The sequence below is a fragment of the Pseudoliparis swirei genome, chromosome 11 (genome assembly GCF_029220125.1).
Source record: "Pseudoliparis swirei isolate HS2019 ecotype Mariana Trench chromosome 11, NWPU_hadal_v1, whole genome shotgun sequence".
In the NCBI taxonomy this organism is placed as follows: domain Eukaryota; kingdom Metazoa; phylum Chordata; class Actinopteri; order Perciformes; family Liparidae; genus Pseudoliparis; species Pseudoliparis swirei.
In genome coordinates, this window is record NC_079398.1 from 1,448,172 (window position 1) to 1,465,856 (window position 17,685).

At 46.3% G+C, this 17,685-nt stretch overlaps 1 protein-coding gene across 7 annotated transcripts in view; it reads right to left on the bottom strand.

Moving 5' to 3' along the window:
- Window positions 1-17,685, bottom strand: part of kidins220a (kinase D-interacting substrate 220a) — a 45,112-nt gene that overhangs the window by 1,689 nt on the left and 25,738 nt on the right. For 5 of the 7 annotated variants that reach the window (XM_056425981.1, XM_056425979.1, XM_056425984.1 and 2 more), the window contains 8 exons: window positions 10,463-10,641; window positions 7,721-7,926; window positions 7,122-7,238; window positions 4,208-4,240; window positions 2,993-3,109; window positions 2,669-2,767; window positions 1,135-1,353; window positions 205-426 (listed from right to left, as the gene is read on the bottom strand). In XM_056425981.1, the coding sequence (XP_056281956.1) occupies window positions 205-426; window positions 1,135-1,353; window positions 2,669-2,767; window positions 2,993-3,109; window positions 4,208-4,240; window positions 7,122-7,238; window positions 7,721-7,926; window positions 10,463-10,641 (1,192 nt within the window). The remainder of the gene's footprint in view (window positions 1-204; window positions 427-1,134; window positions 1,354-2,668; window positions 2,768-2,992; window positions 3,110-4,207; window positions 4,241-7,121; window positions 7,239-7,720; window positions 7,927-10,462; window positions 10,642-17,685) is intronic. The other 2 variants (XM_056425985.1, XM_056425986.1) reach the window with 2 other exon arrangements.

The following is a 17,685-nucleotide window of genomic DNA, read 5'->3' on the forward strand; positions in this document are numbered from 1 at the left end:
GTTGCACAGGCCAGAGGAATACAACATTTAAAAACAAAGGTTTAAGAACGACACAACATACAGGCTCAGAAGCTACGTCTCCACTAGTTAGTGACACTCGTCACTCACCACACTGTAATCAGCCCGTGGGAGCTTCGACTCAATTTATGCCGTCAGTGATGCAATGGCGAGAACTCAACAGTGTGCTCGTGACTGTCCACCCACCCCTTTGTCCTCTGCGCTGGCAGCCTGAAGGAATTGTCCAGGGTGGGGCTGCACGGGCTTCTCTCTCCCACCGCCGGACCTCTCCACCTGCACCATCTGAGAGATGTACTCCCTGTAGGCATCGTGATACTCCGCCTGCTGCTTGTCCGTCAGCTTGCAGATGTCGGTGGAGGATTCCTGAGAGTTGAGGCTGGACATGCTCGAGGTGTGGAGATTTACCACCTGACACGACGAGAACAAAATGGGAACGGGGGGAGGGCAAACGTCCACTTGAGTTTGGTGTGGAAATATATTCACATTAAAAGCGACTGAAGAGTGAGATTGACACCTGGCTATCATAAATAGAGAAACGCCGCACATAAAAAAAAACTCTAATTACATTAGGAACCAATTCAATATTCAGAACATGAGATACAGAGAAAAAGTTATTGGCAAAGGTTGCAGACGGAGTGGCAATGAGAGCGCTGGTGTGTTTTCAGCGTTGGATGATGTGAATAGGACAAAGATCACAAAGTGAGATCATACAATAATAACAGAGCCAGCCGTCTACGTGTGAGTGGTCGCTCATGTCTCAGAGATTTAGCAAATTGGGAATAGAGAAGGTGAACAAAACTAAACAGGTGGCCTCTTGACACCTTTTTGTGCGCGTGTGCATTTCTTAATCCTGCCATGTTCAAAAGCACCATACGCTTCTCTTCTCACTCACAACCACATTAATGGGAAACCAGTGAGGTCACCAAAACACTGGCTGGATGCAGCAGACTTGTGGCCATGTGACAGTTTGGGGTGTGTGGTCGTGTGATTTGTGTTACACACTCACGCGTATGTTCAGGCCCGTTATGTTCACATGGGTTTGTATGTTGTGCACACACACACAGTTTGCGTCCGTCGGGTTACGTTTACACTTAGCCCCGCGACGGGAAGACTGACCGGCCAGTGTGAGTTGTTGCCGTGTCTCGGGGGTTCCTCCAGCCCCGCTCCGCTGAGCTCCTCAAAGCTGAGATTGAGGCTGAAGGCTGCCGCTTCATGCTGGGCCCCCCCCGAGCGTCTGCTGGACTCCCCGTGGTGCAAGCTGCCGTCCTGCTCGCTCGCAGCTCGGGACTCGTCTTGAAGCAGAGCCTGGGCTTCAGCGTGACGGAGCTCCATCACCTAGGAGAGACGCTGCCATTGACTTTTTGTGTTTTCGACAAACGTCACGGGACTTTTCTCAACATGTGACAAATAAACGATTAAGAAGACAAAACACTTGTGAGAGTGAGCTGTTGCCCAAGTAGAGATATTCAGATGTCCCCTCCTCGCCCGTCATCCAGATATCAGTCAGTCATCTTGAACCAGATGTCTGTGCTGGCTGCGACCTGGCAACACCACACTGGCGCTGTCGGGCCGCTGCACTTTCCTGCTGCTCCTACATGAGCTCTGCATTGGATCTCCGGTGAATCACAACCAATCCAGAGCTCTGGTTTGGTGTTAGGAGCACAGACAGACATCGGATGAAGTGAACCCGGCGACATGTGTAAATGATTTCAGCCCCGGCTCAGCCGACTGGACTCCTGGCGGACTGAATAGCGCCCTTCTTGAAATGCGGATTATGAAATCTCCATCACAGTATCTTAGCGCGGCACAAGATGTCGTATTATGAGAGGCTGTCTTGCTTCTTTTTGGAAGAAACAAGAGCTGACATTTATCAACAGTGTCTGCAAAGTATCACACAGTGAGGAGCATGAAAATCTATTTTAGGCCTTTACTCTAGAATAATGAAACAGTAGTTACGTTAGTGTTGTTGGTGGGCTGATGCTTTCTAAATCACTTATGTCTGACTGAAACACCATATACATATATATATATATATAAATATATACATACTGTATATATATACACACTACCGTTCAAAAGTTTGGGGTCACCCAGACAATTTCATGTCTTCCATGAAAACTCACACTTTTATTTATCAAATGAATTGAACATTTCATAGAACACATAGTCAAGACATTGACAAGGTTATAAATAATGATTAATATTTGAAGTATTAATTTTGTTCTTCAAACTTCAAGCTCAAAGGAAGGCCAGTTGTATAGCTTATATCACCAGCATAACTGTTTTCAGCTGTGCTAACATAATTGCACAAGGGTTTTCTAATCAGACATTAGTCTTCTAAGGCGATTAGCAAACACAATGTACCATTAGAACACTGGAGTGATAGTTGATGGAAATGGGCCTCTATACACCTATGGAGATATTTCATTAGAAACCAGACGTTTCCACCTAGAATAGTCATTTACCACATTAACAATGTATAGTGTGTATTTTTGATTAATTTAATGTTATCTTTATTGAAAGAACAGTGCTTTTCTTTGAAAAATAAAGACATTTCTAAGTGACCCCAAACTTTTGAACGGTAGTGTATATATATATATACACACACACAGCCAAGTAAAGACACCACATCAGGGAAACTTCGTCTCACCGTTCCCCTGAAGAGCTGCCAGTCGCCGAAGTGCATCTCCATCTCTTTCTTCAGCTCATCCAGGTTGCACTGAGACAGCACTCGACCATTTATATTAGCCTGCAGAGGACAGGGAAGTTACTGCCTGGTGTGTCCACAGATTTACTTTATCAACATGTGCAAAACTACCTCAGGCTAAAAAAAACATCACAATCCCACAAGGAGGCATTGCAGACAGAATTGCATGAGGCAAAACAAACTAAAATACAACCAGGAAACATCCCGTAATTATCAGAGACGGCGTCAGAAAACGGATCCGATTTTGAATGTTATGGACGGGGGCACCTTCATGATGGTGGAGGTGTACGGAGGCAGCATACTGGGGTCGATTCCGTCCAGCTGTCTGAGACGCTCACACACGGCATCTGTGTTCATGGAGCTAAGCCGGAGCGCAGGAGAGACCTACACACACACACACACAAAGTCAGAATATGTACAACCTATTCAGAGGGTTTTTGTGAGTTGAGATTACCAGGGCAAACACTCTGTTAGACCAACCCATCACTCCTCACACTTCGATAAGGGCAAAACGAGCAACCGTCCCTGGCAGAGAGGCGTGCGGGCCCGTTACTGTGAGGCACACAGAGCTGCAGAACCACGAGCCCAGACAGTAATTCTCTCGATCAGTCACACAGTGTAAGTGTAAAAGTAAACAAAGCTGCCAACCTATCCAAATACACTGTTACCTGCTCTTATTCTTTTTCTCGGAGTATATACAAGCACATAAAGTGTGTGTACAACACTTAAGGGATAGAGTCTGTAAGTCTGTGGGTTGCTGCTGAGCCTTTATTGAGACTGATGCCGCCGGCCGGTTGGTGTCGTCGAAGGCCTCAGAGAGCCAACATGCCACCCGCTGCCACCGAAACCAAACAAACCTCACCTCCTCCCCTCCCCGTATCCCTCTCCCTCTGGTTCTGCTCATCTTGAACCCTCACTCTTGTTCCTTCCTTCCCTCCCTTCCTTCCCTCCCTTCCTTCCTTCCTCTCGCATTCCTTCCCTCATAGCCTCCTGCGTCGACCTCTCTTTCCCACCACTCAGTTTCTCTCTCCCCATCTCTTCCTCCCACTCGCTCCCTCGTCATCTCTGCTCTCTCTCTCTCTCTCGGCTATTAACACCATTAAGACGTGGCTTCAGACTAAGCCCCCTTGCTTTGTTTCTGGTTTCGAGGGAGAGCGGAGCGGAGCTTAGTCGGACTGCGAGTAGTTGCTGGACAAAAACAAACAAGCCGCTCACACAATGCACTACTCGATAGGAGGTGCCAACTTTCTTTAGTGGTGGGCAAGAGGATGAAGAGGGGCACTCGGGGAGTTTGGCTACTGTTCATGTCCACGCAGAATGAAACTGTGTTAGTGAATCTACTAATCTACCACTAGTGCATCTACTTCTAAGTGATGAGTCTCTCTTTCTACAGCATGCTTGGTAGTACTGAACCAGTGAGTGAGGAATAAGCTAGAGAGGCACAGACGACGGCGAAAAGGAGCCAAGAAACCGGAGGTGTACCTGCTTTAATTTGTAAGGCAGCGACTTTAAAGGCTTGATCAGGAGACAAAAAGAAGCAGACGGACAAACAGTCAGCCACAAATATTCACAGGCATTCATAACATTGAGAAGCCGGGACTGTACCTGTGGAAAGGGAGAGGGGGGTGGGGTGCAGCGGCAGAAATGAAGACAGAATAGACGGACAGACGAGCGCACGTGTTGAACTCATCGTCGGGGGGACGGAGAGACAGAAACGACAGAGGAGACAGACGGCGGGAGAGGAGACGGCTGCTTTGCAGTCGCTGCGTGACAGACTGGAAAAGACGAGGCTCTTGGAAGTAGAATTATTACACAAGGAGATTTGGGGTTTTTTCGCCGGAGTCAGCAGGCTTCGCAGTCAAAATCTTTTCAGAGAGAAAGGATTGCGGACGAGACGGAGAGAAGGACCCGGAAAGAAAAACGAGACATTTCTCTCACTGCGCAAAAAAAAAAAAAAAAGCAGAAGTTTCAAATTCAGGGAAGGCCTTAAATAAGACTCCTCGATTCAGACTGCAAGCGCGTGTTCTAAGAACGCGAGTGAAAGCGTATACGTCTGCGGGTGTGTCTGCGTGTCTTGGTTTGAACCCTCCCAGTGTGTGTGTGTGATAAGACTGTAATTACAGCTGGGCTGAGCTCAGGGCTGGGCAGAAGGATGGGGAAGAGGAAACAGAGCTCTGTGAGGGAGGAAGCATCTTGGTAAGGAGATAAGCTCGACCAGCACTGGGCTCATTGTCAGTGCGTGCGTGTGTGCGTGTGTGTGTGTGTGTGTGTGTGTGTGTGTGTGTGCGTGTCTTGCCAGCCCCAACAGTTGCTCTGATGATAATCCCGGCAGCCCGAGGAATCCATACTCACACTTATATCAGCAATTACACTGGGCTGAATCCAAAGACACACATACATGTGTGAGTGTGCACGCACATCGACATTCACAGATTTGCAGGAATAGAGGCACATGTGAACGCTACACAAAGAGATCAAGTGTGAACCAGAAAAGGGATAAGATGGGCTAATATACATGGGATGGAAATGAGGACATTTACACTAAGGAGGAAAGGGGGGGGGAAAGCAGGAGAGATATGAGGAACAAACATTTCTGTAAAATCAAAGGCGGGGATGAAGGTTTAAAAAGAAAGAGGAAGATTGAAGCAAAAAATATAAAGACACAAAAACACAGACGGAGAATGGAAGGAACTTTACATAGTAATCTATATTAAATCTTTCAAACAGCTCTTTTAAATGCTTCCTGGCAGCGCCCTGATAAGTGGCTTTGTGGAGCAGAAATCTCCAGAGTGGCGTTATCATCAAATTGTTCTAATAGTGGCTGCACACGCTTTAGAACGTCTGAATATCGGAGATCCACTTCATGCAGCTCGGGAACATTTCAAAAGTCCATTTGAGAGAGAATGTGAACGGCTACAGTGTCAACATCAGAGCGGACTTCATTGAGCATGTTATATTTACATATAACACATGAAGCTTGTGACAAACATCGCCCTCTCTTATCATCGTTACACCGGATGCAGTATTTAATGTCAGCACGCTGCAGCACGTGTATTTTAGTTCTCTCGGCTTTTGTAAACCACAGCAACAAAATTAGTAATGCTGAAAAAATATAGGCGTGCGTGTTATGCAGTCAACACAATAAATGATAAACGAGGCTTGACAACATGCAGATAATGGAGGACTGGTTGCATATATGCATATCCACAGGGCTTCACAACCGTAACGCCATGTTACCACGGTAGGTTCAGAGGGACAGGGGGGGAGGGGGGGCTTCTCTGGCATCCTCTGCAATAACATCCTGACATGGGCACAGAATGGAGACGGGGGATTGTGGAGAGAGAACGGCTCGTGAAGATTGAGTTCATTGACACTCAATTATTGGAATAAGCGTTTACTGCTTTACTCCACGTCCACAAACTGAACGAGACGTACGACGCGCACACAAGTTGTGATCTGTGAAGACAGACTTGACAGATTTATTTTTGCTGGGTGTACATTAGAATTTTTTTCTATGTACCCAAACAATTACTTTGGATCCTTTGAGCCGTTTTATGAACGAGACCCTTGGACAGTGGCAAATAAAACAGGGTCATGTTGAAATCAACAGAAGGCCAAACAAATGACATCACACGGAGGAAAGGGAGACAATGGGAAGGAGGAAAGAGGTACTTGAAAGGAGAGGTGGTGTAAAAAATAAAAAAAAAAGGTCAGAAAGTCATGCTGTAGTTAAGAAGAAAGGACCTGATCGCATATTAAACTAGAACGGGCACTCGGTAGAGCGCATACCTTCGCATATCACAAGATTGGGCATTGAATTATGAACATTTTGGCTTTAGTTGCATGCCAATTGGATAAAAATGGACCGCGCTATGGTAAAAAGAAGATTTTGACCTTTTCATGACCTTGACCTTTGACCCGATTGATCCCAAAATCTAATCAAATGGTCCCCGGATAATAACCAATCATCCCACCAAATTGCATGCGATTCGGTTTAATACTTTTTGTGTTATGCGAATAACACGCATACAAATAAATAAATAAATACACGGCGATCAAAACATAACCTTCCGCATTTTCAATGCGAAGGTAACAAAGCTTATGATAAAATAGCATAGCAATCATACCGGGTGGCAAAACCACTATAACCTTTATTTCTTTGTGAGTGAAATAAATACAAATGGAACAGATGTCCCTTCACCGGTACCGTTGGAAAACATTGCGTAATAAACAAGTAACAGAGAGCCACGGAGCAGGAAGAGACCTTTCACTGGCTTCAATCTCAGAAACGGTTATGTTGCATTATAATAATACTCCTGCTACGAGTGTATCTGCTGTATTCATCTAGTGTGAGACAGAGGCACGCGTCAGATAGCTCCAACACTTCTTTACTTACAAGTCCATTGGTGTTGTCCCTTGGTTGACCGGGTGGTTTAATGGAGGGGCACGAGGATGAGGGGACATGGTGGGAGAAATGCCGTGGCAGGTGATACACAGAATGAGGGAAATAAGGCTACGAGGGAAACGGAAGGAATGAGGTCAAAATAAAATGAAAATCATATGACAGAGGTCAGGCACACACAAACACAATTGGAGCAGGCAAAAGACACGACTGCTAACTTACTCACCTATTCTCAGTAAATGAGGGGCAGGTTATTTAAAAAGTCATATGGTACATTTAAAGACCTGTTCACTTTACAGTTTATTCAGGTGTAACTACCAAGTTGGTAAATGCAATGACTGAGCATTTTAAATTCAGTAAGGGCCTTTTTAATAACAGTGTGGTTGTGGGGATCCGTGGGTGTCACTCCCTTTCACCGTCGAATCGTGGGCCAGCGATTCAAATTTGATTCCCTTTGTTGTTGTTTTTAGATCATCAAGGAGATCATATGCTCACTTGGGCTTTTCTACAATGACACAGACACACAACATAATAGGCTCTAAGTAGAAGGTGGAGGACTGATGATCTACACAACAGTCCCTTTCCTGTCTCACCCGGTTGTAAAAGGGGTGCTGAGGACCGGTCATCCCACTGAAGTAGGCGCTGTGAGGCTGAGGAGGCAGGGATCCGGTGAAGGAGCCCGCCGGGGAGCAGGCGGCAGACGGCTGGCCGTAGCCCGAATGGAGACGGGGCGCTGCCTCTTGCAGTGTGGGATAGGTCACTCCTCCCAGGTGCATCTGCTCCCTGGCCGCTCGCACATCTAAGAGAGGACAGAGCCGGAGGAAAGAGGGAGAAAGGGAAGTGTTCGTCTGTGATGCTGACGATCGTGCCTTGGCTACGACTATAAAGACCCTTCAGATCCACCCACGCATCAATAATGTCGTGTCATCATCTCAAGAGAGTTTAGCCAGTTGTGAATCCATGGGAAGGAGAAAAAAAAAATCAAACAAAAAATTCCTTGATTCTTGAAGCACTGTAGGGAGTGCAACAAGACGGTTGTTCCTCAATATGTTCTTCTTAGAAGACAATCAAATAAACAAAAACGAGCGCAAATGATATGATTAGAACAATTCTCAATGTGAATTCGGTTCTCACTTTGTTCTGTATTCATCCGTTTAGAAACCAGCACACGCGCAGATATTCTGTCTTTTCCAAATGACATGCTGGCATCGTGATGACTTTGCCGTCCCTGACGAATAAACAATCAACAAAGCCGACCATTTGAACTCACGGCGCACTATCGCAGAAGCACTTTCCACAATTGTTTTCACATGCATCGAGTGAGTCGAGTCGGCGCTGTGCGGAGGGAGCTTTGGTAAAAAACCTCCCAAATTAAAGTGAAATAAGCCTGGAGACAGAACAGAGTGTCTCTGTGTGGCTGGCATGAAAGTAAGAACCAGAACCAGAAGCAGGCACCAGAATGTCTCCTGGTTATACAAGTGGCTGCTGAATGACACGCTGAGCGAGACCCAATCCAGCCTGCCAACACAATGGGGGCCTTATGATGCGAGTCAGGCGCATGGGGCGGGTCCCGCTGACGGCCCGCTGGCTGGCCACAGGACACCGAGCAGCGACTGGCCACGGAGCGGAGGGAGCGGGCCGACCGGGAAGGAGCACTGGTCACCTTCCGCTCCTTGGGGACACGAGGTGAAAACACACACACACACACACACTAAACACATGCACTAAACACATGTTCTGTGGATACTTTATAAACACCTACGCACTTTTAGGACCGGTCCTGGACTTACAGACCGGGCGTCTGGTCGGAGAGCTCGGTCAGCTCTCCGTGACTCAACCGCAGCTCGGTGGAACAGACTTTGTGTGTGTGAGTGTCGTCTCATCACGCGATGATGCAGCGGCTTCACGCTCGGCGTCATTGACACTCCTGTCCAGGCTGAATGGACGCTGACGCACAGAGACAAAAGTGCAGTGCCGCTCCGGCTGACAGTTAAATACTGGTGCACTGTTCCTGCAAAGTGGGACACTTGGTGCAGCAGTGGAGGCACATTGGTGACCGCGGTTGAACACGTTGTCCAGAGCCCACAGCGGCAGGTCAATTCATTTGATTGATTTTGCCCGGGGCCTTTACAATCCAATCCGCGCCGCATATGACACCCTCCGTCATTTTTGACCCTCCGCAAACAAAAAACACCTTAAACAAGGGGAACAAATGGAGGGAACTGCAGAAAGAGCAACTGGAGAAGGATCCCTCTCTCAGGGCCGACAGACTTGCGGTGCTGTAGTGGAAATCTGCTCGACATTTGATTGTTTGGAAATGAGAAGCGAGCGGAGGGTTTCTGAGAGCCCCTGTAGAGGGTGATTGTAGAGCAGACCCTGCTGCAATGTTATGAGTAATGTGACTGCCAAATGAGCTGGCACTGAATGCAACACATCACGGAGAAGACACTTCTGCTTCTCTAAGCTATTGTATGCTCAAGCCTTTTATGTACTTAAGACAAAACAGAACGATAAACCTCTCACACGCACACACACACACACTAAAAGTGTTTGCAGGCTAACTTCTTTCATTCAATGTATTTTCTAAATACATTTAAATTATGTTGAAATACCAGTTCATCTCTATTTAAGTTTTCACCTCATGTCTATATGTTTAATATGTGGGACCTTAAAAGGTTTCTGAGCACCCCCGACAGAATGTTTGCATCGTTGTTGATTTACATGCAAAAAGGGTTTCATAGCGATTTAAGGCTTAAAAATTCTCCACTTATTAGACTTATTGAAGCTTTCTTTTTACCACGTAGCTTTATATATCTAACTATTCTTCGTACGATTGTGAAATTTACCTTGTTTACTTTGCCTCATCTGATCGACCTTTACCGCTCAATATAGTGAGAATGGATATCGGCTGATAACGATCTGTGGCCCAACAATCGGAGCAACCGTAATGCTTCAAAGCTTCAGGAAAAAAAAGCTTCAAAATGGCTCATTTCAAGGTCAAGAATAAAACATGCTGATTATTGCTGTGTTCCTCGCAGTCACCATACGGTTTAATTTCAACTGTGGGACCTTTGATGCATGTCACAGCCCTTTCTCTCTCCATTTAAAACAAAAACAAATGCATTTTTGACGTGTTAGACGGCACTCTCAGCTCCATCATCAAAGCCCTAAAATGAAGGAATATCATTTGGTCTCCTGCAGCAGAGCCCGGGGACGTGTGGCATCTATGCCAAGGTGCACTGCAGATACTCCGGCTGCTCAACTTTAAGACATTCGATGCTGGTTTCCCCCTCGTATCTTTCACCCATCTGTGGGAATACCGAGTGCGTATAAACCTGCTATGATCTCCCTGAGTTTGGGGTCCAGGTTGACGGTGCAGGGCAGGAACATCTCAACATCTTTAGCGGCGAGAACGGGCGTCCTGGAGGACAGGAAGACCTCAAAGCTGCGGATGTCTCCATCGATCTCCAGCAGAGGCTCCACGTCCTTTGTGGTGGGGATGTTCTTGGAGATTCTTCAGAGAAAAAGAGAAGGATATGAAGTCAGCAGGACTCTGCGGTGATGTGTTGCTCTCTCCAGCAAACATAATAAAACGACTTAGAAATATGAATCTTAAGGATTTGAAGAATGACTCGTTGGTTGTTGGAACAAGTGACTGATGACATATGACTAGTATATTAATGTGGAAAACCAAACGCTTATAAAAGACACCACAATAACGTGTGAAGTATTATTGGCACGTGACAAAAATGTGTCAGTTTACACTAAATTGTGACTGGTAGCTCAAAGGCTCACATTCTGACGAAAAAAAAGAAAAGAGGAAATAGCAAGCTGTAGTGTTAAGATGGAAGAGATATGCAACGGTCATCATCATCATCATGAGAGCAGAGAGATAACTGGATTTAGAGAAGGCACGATAGTGAAAGGGGGGATGTTTGAGGACAGATAGAGTGAGGGATGTTATCTTTTCTCTGCAGAGGAGGAAACCTGAGAAGATGACAATCAGGGTAATTTAGCAAGCAGCAGACGGAAGCGGCTCGTGATGCCGCTACGGTTACCGCGATGTTTGTTATCACAGAAGCAGAGTAAACACCGTGTTTGGAGATTGTTCCATTACTTTGTGATAGTGTTTCCTGTCCATACTGCCGAAAACAACAACACTGTATTAAAATCAAGAACATCAGACGTCAAAACAATTTATCGACACTGCACACTCTGGCACCGTGGAATATAATCTAAAGTTTAAACCAGGAGTTCAGAAGGGACAACAGCGTCTCTGAAATGATGAAAATACTGAACATGAACACTGAAGTGCTGAAGTGGGAAATTCAATTTCCGCCGCACGAGGTCGAAAAAACGATCTCGGTGTAATCAAGGACGATGTAACCGATGTGGCCGACGCGACAACAAACCCAAACACCGACAACCCGGAGCGGTCGTGACATCTCGTTAATCACGTCATTCAGACGTGAGAATATGAAACTCGGAGTGACCTGTGACACGACCATTCATCACCAGAACGGAGCGCGCTTATCAGACGAACAGGGAGACTCCAGCAGGGAGCAGACATTTTTCTCATCTCTGCCTACATTTCTCATCTGAACCCTGCATCCTACTTACAGGGTTCTTACACATTTTGACCAATGGATTTCCAGGACTTTTCCAGGACTTTAAACCAAATTTCCATGACCAAACTGAAATCTCGGTATTAACATGAACATTTTTGAAAATTGTGCGTATTGATAGCGTACGCCGGCTTATATTTTGAGCGTCTTTCTTTAAAAAACGTATTAATTATTTCAAACTCGACGTAAATGAACATGTGATTATAACAAATTTCCATGACTTTTCCCAAACTTTTATGATTTAAGTTTTTTCCATGACTTTTCCAGGCCTGGAAATAACCATTTCAAAATTGCATGACTTTTCCAGGTTTTCCATGACCGTACGAACCCTGTACTTAACCTTCCCTCCATCCAGTTGAACCTCGACTCACGCTCCTCCCCGTACATCGCCCAGTGTGTGTACTTGTATGCTCCGCTGAGAACGCAGCCTGGCGACTTGGGTTTTTCCCTGGGCCTGATCTGTTTTTCGAGCGTGAGCACAGGCTGGCCTTTCTGTGACTCGATTGGATGATTAATACCGTCGCTGCTGCACGCTAGCTAAGTCAGCGGGAGGTCAGCATCTGGCGAGGGTTCAAAACAGCACACTGTTAGCTAATAATCCAAACAATCAGATAAACTAATCCAGTTAACAAACAGAAATGTTTACCGTCTCAGGATCGTAACCTCGGTGAGGGTGGACGACACAAGACTGCAGGACCGCACTGCGCTCAGTTACGATCTACATCATTTACATGTGAGGCTTTTAGCCGACGCTCGTATCCATCCAGTTTACAGTGAGTGAAGAGGCCGAGGTCCAGTCCTCTCACAAGGATGGAAGACCTAAAGTTTTCCAGTGCACAATGTAAATGCCCCTCAGAGTCAGATGTGTACTATAAGCCAGTGGTTCTCAACCTGTTTCCAGTGGTGTGCCTGCTGTGGACATTTTCTTTTCAGCCAAGTACCCCCTAACCAGCGCAATGCATTTGTGATTGAAATAAAGATGTCTTACACAGCGCTGTGCCATCACTCTCTGATTTAATACAGAATATATAAACTGAGCTCCAGTGGACTAAACCCTCTCAATCCATCTTCCATCAGAACCTTTAACAAGACCCTGAAGGTCAAGGAAGCTCCATGTTGGCACACAGATGAACCCCTGACTCCTGTGACCTCTGCTGAGGACGGATGGGATTCTGAAGGCAGATCACACACACACACACACACAGTGAAGATGAGGAAATGCAAAGACACAGATGAAAGGTAGCGTGTGTGCGTGTGTGTGTGTGCGTTCGTGTGTGTGTATGTTTGAGCTCATGTGCATACACATGTTCAGTATTTGTGGGTGTTTGGTTCCTTTTCCCATGAACTGTATTCACCCGTGTACAGAGCGAGGAGCTCTTGCTTTCCCCCGTTTCCAGCTGGCTTGCTGCTGTTTATTTGTGGGTCTGCAGACACAGACCAACAGGAGCCAGTGACTCACTCTCTCTCCCTTTCTCTCACACACTCTCTCTCTCTCTCACACTCACTCACACGGCACTTCCTTTTGCTATATAGAGAACACCCTCCAAATATATTCCAAGGAATCTTTTTATAGGACCATGTAACATTACTGAATGATGTGTGCACCGTTTAGTTGGAGCGGGCCTAAACGTAGAACGGACGATAATAAAGAAACTTAAACTCAGAGTTCTCTAGTTGTAGTGATATCAGACACTACTTCGGATTCTTTATTTCATACATTCATTATAGTCTAAAAACTCATCCATCTTGCTCTATCATCACACGCGGTTACCTTTGGAGAACAATGACGAGTCCGACATAGAAATCCTTCTTGTGCATTGCCCAACACCAATGGCAGGGTTCTTACACATTTTGACCAATGGATTTCCATGACTTTTCCATGACTTTTCCATGACTTTAAATCAAATTTCCATGACCAAACTGAAATCTCGGTATAAACATGAACAATTTAGAACATTTTGCGAATTGAGAGCGGACGCCAGCTTATATTTTGAGCATCTTTCTTTAACCCTTGTGTTGCCTTCGGGTCATTTTGACCCGAATCAATATTACACCCTCCCCCCGCCTTTGGGTCATTTTGACCCGATTCAATGTTTCACCCTCCTGTTACCTTTATATTTACTAACATATTTTACCCTTTGGGTTCAATTTGACGCCAGCAATTAAAACCGCCAGAAAATTATTAGAATTAATATTGTTTTCCAAGTTTAAGTGTGAGGCACTTTATGTTTGTTTGTTGACTACCGAAAGAACACCGACATTAAACATTGAATGGGGTCAAATTAATCCTAAAGCGGGGGGAGGGTGTAATATTGATTCGGGTCAAAATGACCCTAAGGCAACACAAGGGTTAAAAAACATATTAATTATTTTTAAACTCCGCATAAATGAACATGTGATAACAAATTTCCATGACTTTTCCAAAACTTTTATGATTTACGTTTTTTCCATGACTTTTCCAGGCCTGGAAATGACCATTTTAAAATTCCATGACTTTTCCAGGTTTTCCATGACCATACGAACCCTGAATGGCATCCAAGGAGCTAGCTACGATTGCACATATTTTGCCGACTTGCATTTCTCTGGCTTGCCGTTGCACAACATGCAGTAGCACACACAGCTGCATCTTCCAAAGACAACCGGGAGCTGGTGAGAAAAACAAATCAAGGACATCCATCACTGAGTTACATCCACACAGATGTAAAGCAACACGGGGACAGCCGGACTGCAACAGGTCCGGTCATGTAGTTTTTTACACTGGACGTCATGCTGGTTGTAGTCCCTGCTGCAACCACCGGGAAGGAATGTACCTCCCATGATTCATCACCATTCCTCTTATGACATCACAATGGTTTGATGAAGAGAAAGTATAGAAAAGAAAAACAAATCAGATTTACTGGAACAGAGGATGAACTACATGATCGTGAGCAATTTGAGCGATTCATGCAAACGTGCCGAAGTGCGTGGCGTCACAGCGCGGACACGCCCACTTCACGACAACAGCAGTTTATCAACGACGCTTCGCCACTTCAAATGACATCCTTTGCAGTTCACTAATGGGATGGTGGCCTCGGCGTGAGGCAATTGACATACATTACTCCACACTTAGTCGTCCCCTGAACAGACGAGAGAGGCAAAATGAACAAAGCCATTCTTATCGGCAATCGGTTGCCAAATGACAAGATGGATGCTCGGGTTGGAGCCGGAACCGGCGTGCTGCTTTCAAGCAGGCCGAGGGCGAGCGAGATAAAGGCCGCGGGGCAGCCCGGCAGCCATTCCTGCACAATGGGCCCATTGACGGGACTCGGCTTCTAGCTGCAGCGGTCCGGGCTGTTTGGCCCGACCGCTCTCCGTGTGGTGTGGCCACTGGGAGCTTTCGGAGCTTATCCAAATGCTAATAGGTCCCAAAGCTGACTGGGGCACAGCCGTTCTCCTCCTCTGAACCTCCCACACGCTGCAGCTGACGGGAATGAGCAGAATTCATCTCTCTATCCCTTCTATCCGCTATTTGGGCGCCGAAAGAATGAATGTGCCACTTGACTTTGCTTTACAGCCGCCCACTGTGCTGACGGACGACATGCGCACTCGCGCCACAAAGAGGTGGACGTCGCTGCCAAACATTTCCATAAAGGGGCCCAAAGACAGAGGGGGAGATGCCTGCGGAACAGACAGACGCCTGTGCACATTGTGTACGCGGAGCTCAAGAGTTTCAGTGTCAGACGCCGTGACCAGTGGGTGAAGAAGTTAACCAGATCCGGGTCCGGCACATTCCTCTCTCGGTCAGAGTCGCTGGCACGGCGTCGGCCGAGCGCGTGGATGAACTCGACGAGGCCCTCTCCGGGAAAACCGGCGGACAGGCGGAGCGACCGGCAAGCTGGCACGTGGACTCGCGGCGTCATTGCTGCGAGAGGTTATTGTTTCTCGGAAGCTGCCAAAGCCTCCGCCGCCCCAAAGGCAGAGGGGGAGAGCAAAATATGTTTTCACTCGAGATGACGGCATGTTCTTTGTCTCCTTAAGATCCAGGCGAATTTCCTTGATTTGAATCAAATGCTTCGAGTAATGCGGACACCCTCTGTCTCCGCTTACCCCCGTGTCTCTGACTTTCGAGCGTTCTCGTCTCGGCCGTGCCAACTGACGACTTGTGGCAGCGTCTGCTTTCTATATACATTCGTGGCAGAGTTTAGTCCAATAATTTAAACTCTCTTGTACAGAGCTGGACCTGTGCATCCCGGAGCAAACCACAGAGACAAGCAGGCTAATGGGAAACACACCAGGCTGATAAAAACTGAGCGGCTTTGGAGCGAGCGGCCTCTCCTTTGAGACGGGCTCAGGACTCAGTGGTTCCCTGAAATGTTGATTAAACTCATGTGTTGCGCCAAGACGGAGCCTCCTTGTTCCAGACCCCAAAAACCTTAACTGAACCCTCCACTCAGAGTAACGAAGGCCTCATTCCTGACAAATAGTAAAACACTGAACCTCAGCTTGGTGATTTATGTGCCAAAAAAAAGAGTTTGGAGCATCTTAGGGCCACGGCAAAGTTTGTTCATTGTGACACTAATTGCACCACTCAAGAGTTCATATCAGCGTATGTGGTTGTTTGATTGCTGTAATGGTCAGTTGATCGGCCGTTTGATGCAGCGTTAAGTGGGGTGGACTGCAAAAGTAAAGACAAATGTGCTCTCCTGATAGGATCAGAATACATCTGGAATAAGTCTGTTTTGGAGCTAGGATCTAGACAGGGAGTGATGAATGTGAAAAATAAAGCTTGGTTTTCTCAGGCTGAACCAGTAATCCTCTGATTAACGTCACAGAGGTGGATGTGTGCATCAGAAATAAGATGAGAGAGGGGGGGGGGGGGGGTAGGAGAAACAGCGAGACAGAGAAAGTACGTTGTATCGCAAAACAGACGACGACTGAAGCTTCTCCTCTCCAATTTGAGTTTATGGCGACGAGGAAAAGCTTCTGCTGATTGTTAAGAACCTTCTGAAGCACGTTGCTCGAGAGACCTCAGCAGACAAATCTGATAACTAAATCCTTGAGCTATACAGTGGTTGTTAGCATGATCACACGCCTCATTAAAAGCGGCTTTAAAAGCATTGATGGGGAAGAAAGGGACGCTTGATCCCTCGCAACATAGGCAGGAGAGCATTCATCTGTAATTCGCTGTATTTGGGCTTGGCCGCTTTGACATTTCAGTGTGGCTTCCACACACACACACACACACTAAAAGGGCCTGACCTGCATTGACTTTTGATGGTATCATCACTTAACCCTCCTGTTACCTTTGGGGTCAATTTGACCCCATTCAATGTCGGTGTTCTTTGGAGTCAATTTGACCACAGGCTCTTTTTCACTGTGTCAAACATATAAGAAATATCAACTTTTTTATATATTTAAAGGGCTATTTAGGTAGTCAACAAACAAACATAAAGTACCTCACACTTAAACTTGGGAAACAATATTAATTCTAATAATTTTCTGGAGGTTTTAATTGCTGGGGTCAAATTGACCCCGAGGGTAAAATATGTTAGTAAATGTGAAGGTAACAGGAGGGTTAAGGTCCGAATGTGTGCGTGTAAGTGTATGCATCGAGTATGCTTGTGGCTCCCGCTGAGTGGCAAACCTCGTTGTCCACTTAAAGGTCAGCGCTGACCCTCTTGCAACCCTGCGCTGCTATTTATACTCAGCCCCCCCCCACACACCTTCCAGCAGTTCCGGCACAAAGAGACAGCGGAGCAGGAGCGAGATCAGCGATAATGCTCAACACCACCGAGACACCAGAGTATCAGGCAGATGTCTGCTTCTCAGGCGCCTTTCTTCCCATCTCAGAGTCACATTTAAATGTTAATACAACCTCGTCGTCACTGATGGACGACTCTATGACTAAAGAGCAGAGGCCAGTCAGAGGTGTAGTAAAGGCTTTTTTTTTTTTT